The sequence below is a fragment of the Mizuhopecten yessoensis genome, unplaced genomic scaffold, assembly GCF_002113885.1.
Source record: "Mizuhopecten yessoensis strain PY_sf001 unplaced genomic scaffold, ASM211388v2 scaffold2921, whole genome shotgun sequence".
Classification (NCBI taxonomy): Eukaryota; Metazoa; Mollusca; class Bivalvia; order Pectinida; family Pectinidae; genus Mizuhopecten; species Mizuhopecten yessoensis.
In genome coordinates this window covers 83,792-91,156 of record NW_018404786.1, presented here as the reverse complement: position 1 = coordinate 91,156, position 7,365 = coordinate 83,792, and the positions used below count along the sequence as shown (strand labels likewise).

Here is a 7,365-nt window from a genome sequence, read left to right as displayed (position 1 = left end):
TGTAGTACCTCTGAGTCTGGAGAAGAAGATTTTTGAAATATTGGATAATTTTCCCTTTGGGGCCCCGCCCTGGCCCCAGGGGTTGGGGTAGGAATCCCAATTTTACAATTTTGAAGCCTCATCTACCAAGGATGATTCTGACCAAGTTTGAAAAAAATCCATCCACTGGTTCTTGAGAAGAAGTTGAAAATGTAAAAGTTTACGAACGACGCACGACGGACGACGACGGACGAAAAGCGATTGGAATAGGTCACTTGAGCAAAGCTCAGGTGACCTAAAAACAGTTGAAACCATGTATGTATTTATTTTCTCCCTTTACCAGCATCATGCAGTCCTGATGGCATGAAGCATATTTTTTCTAAATTTGCATACCTTGTACATTGTTGACCCTTTCTACAGTGACAGATCCTAGCTCCTTGTGTCGTTTTCTGAGAGACTTGCGGATTAACTGGACCTGATTAGATAACAAAAGATCCATTATATTTCAAGGCAAATGAGTTTTAGTTTCAGCATCACATCGGTATACCTTCAAAAATCTACTTCAAAATGTTTATTATTATGCTACAGCATTAAACCAAAAGGAAGGTCTTCAGCAAAATTGTGTAGCTTGAAAAACCTTGAAAATCATGACCAATCTGTCATCACATTCTAGCCAACAAGATACAGACAAATAACTTGAGATAAGTTTTATGTTGATAGAGCTGTACCCAAGTACAAGTACTAGATTATAACTTTACCTGTAAGATTAACTTTATAACTATATTGTATACAGCTACCTGATCATAATATGGTGTGACAACTCCTATCTCCTTAGCCTGGCGAGGCCCCCACTCATGGGGCCAGTTATGGAATAGATCCTCTACCCTTTCCACAATCTCCTGGATCTCTGAGAGATTGTAGAATGATGTGCTGTCAGTGTCCTGCGTCTCCCTTCCCTGTACAGCATAGAATGTCAGTGGTGTGATGGTTAACACTGACGGAAGCTTAGCCTGGGACTCAAGCTTGTCTGGACCTCCATAGAATATGGCAGAGATGAATCGGAGAATCTCATGTTTGCTGCGGTAGTTGATGTTAAGGAGTATGTTGACAGGGCTGGCCTGGTCAATCTTGGCTGAGTGAGAGTCATAGTACTGATAGAGCCTTTCTAACAAAGAAATGTCAAATTTCTGGTTACGGGCTTCTTGGCTATACACTTTCGGACTGATCTGTTTGTGGTCACCAGCTAACACTACACATGTTTTTTCATTACAGAGAGATAGTGGCATGATGGTTTCCACCTCTAATGCCTGGGCTGCCTCATCAATGAACACATGGGAAAAGTGACCATGAAGACCCAGGTTAGTAAGCACCAGTGATGTGGCTAGCGTAACAATGACAATCTGATGATGCTCAATGTCCTCGCGAGTCGGCAATCCAAAGGCACTACAATCGGGTGTGAGCAAACAGAAGGGTTTCACGTCTCTGTTGACCGTATTGATTCGCCTTTCTTTGAAGTAAATTCTCCGCAGCTTTATTTTGGGGTGTTTCTTGAGGAATGGTCCCAGGTGTTTCAGGATGTACAAATCAGCAGCACTACATGAAAGAACAATATATATTTTTTATACTATACGACATTTACAGATAATATCAAAATTTTGAACCCATTGAACTGCATCCTTATTCATACTGATTATACCCACTATTGGCTGCAACAAATTTTGACTACTTAAAGATGACATTTATCAAGACCATTTTGAACAATATTTAATGTACCACCCTTGCCCATGTAACTAGGGTTGTACATGTAACTGATAATAGCATCAACTTCATATAAGTACCCTGTTGATTTTTTAGAGGTTCACTCCCACTTTTATTTCTGTTCCATACCAGGTACATACTTGGTTTATCATGAGAACACTGTTCTCATTGAGAGCTTGTGGATCAAATATAGAGGTCATCAAAGCAGGACAATATTTTATCGATGTGTGAGCGATGATAAAATTGTTTAAGCGACAACATAGGAAAACACTTATGTGATAATCTTTTTATCATCTTTATACTTCTACTTATACCTCACCAATTACTGCAAATTGGCTTAATTCCAAGCAGCACCTTTCAACCAACGTTTTTTTTGGTATGTGATTTTATAAGAAATGTAAGGCCAAAAAAATTTGATAACTTGGTTCTCAGGCCCGCCACATTTCATGGCACCGGGCGCATTGCCGATTTTATCGTGAAAGTAATAAAAAAAAAAACGTGAATGCGCCAGCCGCCATCTTTAAAAAAATCCAGAAAATTGGTCCGCATGTCGTTTTTATTCGTTAGTCACCCAAGTCCCAAAAACGTTTAAATAAAGATAAGGATTGAGATACAGGCAAGCGTTAAAATGTTTATTACTTATTAGTCTTGTGTACAAATGGAGCTCATTTCGGTACAAATAAGGAATGGGGGGTTCGTGATTCTCATCTGGAACATCGTGGGGGGATTTTCGGAGGTTTGCTCTATGACGGGTCTCTACACAACTATAAAAAGCCAAGGTAATGCCCACAATGAACGTTTTACAAACTACACAAAAAAAAAATCGCCCTCGTCTCGTTTTTGCCATGTAAAATGAAAAAAACCTAGAATTATGTCAGTATGACATTACAGCCGCTCACCACTTTAAATTTAATTGCTTCAGTGAAATTGAAAATCAGGTCATCTGATGATGTTGCGTTTAGGATTTTCAAAATCAATCACCTCTTAAATGATGCCTTCAAAACATTTCTCCCTCTCCTCTTTTTTCACCCTCTTTAAGTGTGACGCATTGTTGTAATTTTCATTAATTAGCATCCTCCAATGATGTGACATGAGCGTTTACGTGCAGAATGGCAATCGGTGAATGGATAATAAAGAATAGGTGCATTTTTTGCTTGTGAAATGAAGGATAATTAACAGTAGTGGGAAAACATGCATGGAGAAAAGAGACATTGTACTCCTTTTATTTTTATTTATTTTTTATTCATATTAGTGAAAATTATTAATATTTGTAGCGACTATATTTACCGTCATTGAATATACAAAATCTCACAAATGTTCTTGGAATATATTTGAATTATATTTCCCAATGCGACTTTACCAACGTAAGAGTTATTTCCCTTACACCCAATTGGATACTATTTTGACACGGCGCGAATTCTTGTCAAACAGCAGCGGCAGTTGTGTCATGTTCTTAAATTGTTACACTTTCATAAATAAATACACCAGAAATAGCATGCTGTGTTACAAAAATGTTTGATAAGCATACACAGTTCACATATCGTCTCGTCTCGGAGCCATTAGTCTACCGTTATCAACCTAAGCACGATATGGCATATATACGTTACCGTTTCAAACATCAAAATAGAGTTTATACTTCATCACTCATACGGTTTATAAGTTTATATATTTACTTCTTCCTTCTACAGACAGCGTCAATGCTTGACAGTCTTCACATGTGCTTTCTCGAATCATATGTGTTTCACACGCGTAACACTCCCCAGACCGCAATCCTTGTTAAAACGCTCAAACCTAGTGCACGTATTTCACCACCACAACACTCGTAGAATGCACCGGAGATAAACATTTTGTTTTCAGCAATTATTTAATGTATGGATTATTATTTGGAGAAGAGTATCAGAAGACTTCATGTAACCCACAGGTGAGTGTCAGAGATTCTACTTTCTATTTACGATAACGAAACTATATAGCGGAAGCATGCAATACTGAATTATGCGCACGCACCCCGAACGGAAGTGGGTCCGTCATTTCGTTCTCTGGACAGAATTAATAAGCCGCTTGGCTCTCGCCAAGAGCGGCTTAAAAATACCACCCTGCCACTCTATTTTGAAAATAATTGGCCTGAGAACCAAGTAATTAATTTTATTTGGCCTAATCAAACAAAATGTCATTTCATAATTCATTTTTCACTCAATCACTGTCACCATCTCCGACTCTTCTCCTGTGTTGCTGTGACCCTTAAATATTGTCAAAGTGGGTGCAAATATGCTTTTTACTCTGCATAATGAGCTTTGAGTCTTTTGCCTGAAAGAACTTGTCTATTTGATAGGTGTTTTGGCACTCTGAATTTCAGGGAAAATGTTATTTGACTCCTGAAATAGTTGAATGTCAATTGAAAGGGTGAACTAAAAGACCTAACAATGGATCAGGATCAAACAGGACTTAGAGGCGGTATGTGAATGCATGTAATCTGATAAAGTATTTATTGTTAAGGCATATAATTATGGTATTTCACATCTAAAAACACAACTGTTTTTTACCATATGTTTTGTGTACTTTAATGATGGTATTAATGTTCTCTTTATGAAGTATTCACCTGTTTGACTGGGCACATATGAGGATCCTGGCTGAAGGCTTTTCCTTCAACAGCACCATTGCAGCCTGTGCAATGGTTTCCGTCTTCCCTGTACCAAACGGACCATACATGACAAATGGAGGGGTGTAGCCAGATCTTTGAGCGACAATGTGCTTCACAGCCTGGATCTGTTCAACATTCAAGATGTCCGAGCTGAAATTGTAAAAGAATGTATGCAACAGGACATCTGCGAAAGAAATACATAGTTATTTTATAATTTACGCAAATGACACTCTTACGTTCCTTTTTATGTCCCAATTTACAACAAATCTTATTATGAGTTCCTTATTTTCCACTTTTAATACAGGTACATAACTTACTTGATTTTCATGTGTCAGAGCCAAAAATTCACAAGACAGTTCAAAACTTCTATTTAATTTATCCCCAATTACATGGGATAATTTGTTTTACTGGTTACCTGACTTTGAGGTCGTGCCTCTCACTCCACAGTGGTCGGTACTTGGAGATATCTGGGAAGACCACATCAGTGGTTTGCAGCTTGTCAATGGCAAAATGCATCATACAAAAGTGCATGCGGTCCATCTGAAACTGAATCTCCACCTCTATGCTCATGTTCTTTTTCAGGTTCAGCTGACTCACACATGCTTTGGACAAACACAGGTAAATGTACTCTTTCCCTCTACCATCATAATCAAAATTGTCTTTTCTTACAATTGCAGCCTCAAAAACTGTTTTGCTACTATTGTTCGTTGGTGCAATCAAGATTTTACGAACACTGCTCAAGATCAGTTTGCCAGCATCAGTGTCTTCTGTCAGGTAATCATTCAGTGGTACCTTAGCAAACAGCTCTCCTTGATGGGCATACAGGTAAGTCTCCTCCTGAATACCTTCCACACAGTCTATTGTCACCTCCAGATTGTACCTGAAGATGTGAATAGCCATTTAAGTAAAATGATAGCATTAACACTCAATTATATAGACACTGTTCTTTTTTAGCATTAACACTTAATTATATAGACACTATTCTTTTTTAGCATTAACACTTAATTATATAGACACTATTCTTTTTTAAAGTACAATTACATTTGAACATATGCACTTCATGTTGAATTTGTCTTCAGATCAACACATTTAATCACTCCACAAACTCAAACATAACCAGATTCGACCCTTACATTTCCATTAAATTGAAAACCAGTGGAAGATATCTAGTATTGAAGTGCAATTTGTAGCTATTCCGGTAAAAATGAAATTATCTAAATTGAAATATCCATGTCCCAAAACATTTTTCAATACATGGTTGGGTTCTTGTCTACAATTCTTAAGCAAATGATTAATTCAATTCCTTGGGTGGAACCCCTATACCAGGAATCGTGGGATACACAGGAACTACTCTCTATACTGGAACAAAGCCGCTATGATTATGCATGCCATCATTGATGCGACATTAATTCCATTGTTGGCATGCTCACATTGCCAAGGATTATGGGCAAATGATATTCAAGTTATACTAATTTAGTAGTAGAAATATTATGTGTTGACAGACCCCACTACATATTTGGATTATCAAAGAGCTTTCTGTTTTGAGTTCCCACTGAACCATTATGGTAGTCACTAGAATCCAGCACAAATTTAATACATCAACACCTGCCCAGCTGTGTGCCCCATATGTGATATGTCAACACACGCACAGCTATGATTTGTCAACACATACCCAGAAATAATATGTTAACACATACTCAGCTATGACCTGATGTCTGGTAATCTCTTCCAGCTCTAGAAGTTTCTTCATCTTGTGTATGTAGTTGTTGCGATTGAGTTCCGTCACTAGACTGTTCTGTGTGACTACACTGTCAGCCGCAGATGGAGCTTTGTATTTGTTTGTCAGCATCTTCTCAAGGTCATCTACCCATTCTGCTTCATTCTTGACAATAACCCTGTTTTCGCTTGTCCAGCGGTCAAACTGTAGTTGCTGTCGTAGGGTCCTGATCTTCTCGTGCATATGCATTGTTCCAACTTCTACAGAGAGCTTCCTGACCAAAACTGGCTCTCTTCCAAAGTCAAAGATGACCCACTGGCTGAAGGATCCAAACATGGCGGCTGTGAACTTGACCTGAACTCTGTAGCATGGCTCGCCAAGGTCTACTTCCTCACAGCTAGTGCCCTGGGCTATCTGACAGTGCCCAACCAGTCCTTTACCCACCAAGGAGAAGTGTAGACGGTCCTTGTTATACAGAAGGGCCAACTTTTGAAGAGAGAGCTGTAATCAAAGTATAATAATTAAATCCTTTTATTCCATTTTTGTCAATATCAACTCCAGTCATCTATAAGGTCTCTAACGTCTGATGTCCTAATCCTGGTGTGCTAAAAGACACTGGCTTGACCCCGTAAGAGCAAATAATTTTACATTTTTTGCAAATCAAAAACAAATTTACTACAACAATTCTTGACTAGATACTTGTTTGATATGACAACATTTGAAGATTTTTCATTCCATCAATTTGGGAATTCACTTGTGAATGAATCAAAAAGTTGAATGAGTTGTCAATTGTGCGTAAATATATCACCGACTTCCAACTACATAGGTGCAAGATGTCATCAAATGTATTTCAATTACATCATGGTTATTACCTGAGATTTGATGTTGAAAGTCCACAAAAATGTTACATTTTTGTTCTCTTCATATCTCACTAGGTCCTGGTTACAGGTAACGGATACACCATCTTGTTCTTCTGATATCTGAAAACAAATAAACCATTCAAATTATTATTACAAATTATCTTCAGACTTCTATGATAAAATTATTTTCAATATAGCTCTCGAGCATCAAATATGATAAAGAGTGACCTTGATGTTAAGGATAATAAATAAGTCTATACTGTTCCAACTTTTGTCTGTAACCCTAAATATGTCAACAAGACATGAATGCTCCCCCCAGCCCCTCCTCCATTCTCATGAATTTAGAGTCATTGTTGGACAAATTTCTAAAAAAAGAAACAGTGACCTTTGCCTTGACCTTTGGCTCCTGAAAT

At 38.0% G+C, this 7,365-nt stretch overlaps 1 protein-coding gene across 1 annotated transcript in view; it reads right to left on the bottom strand.

Moving 5' to 3' along the window:
- The window catches only part of LOC110446655 (helicase with zinc finger domain 2-like), a 48,467-nt gene that overhangs the window by 21,639 nt on the left and 19,463 nt on the right, over positions 1–7,365 (bottom strand). The window contains exons 16-21 of the mRNA XM_021491911.1: positions 6,965–7,072; positions 6,073–6,593; positions 4,791–5,255; positions 4,334–4,525; positions 777–1,572; positions 373–454 (exon numbers count right to left, since the gene is read on the bottom strand). Coding sequence (XP_021347586.1) covers positions 373–454; positions 777–1,572; positions 4,334–4,525; positions 4,791–5,255; positions 6,073–6,593; positions 6,965–7,072 — 2,164 coding nt within the window. The remainder of the gene's footprint in view (positions 1–372; positions 455–776; positions 1,573–4,333; positions 4,526–4,790; positions 5,256–6,072; positions 6,594–6,964; positions 7,073–7,365) is intronic.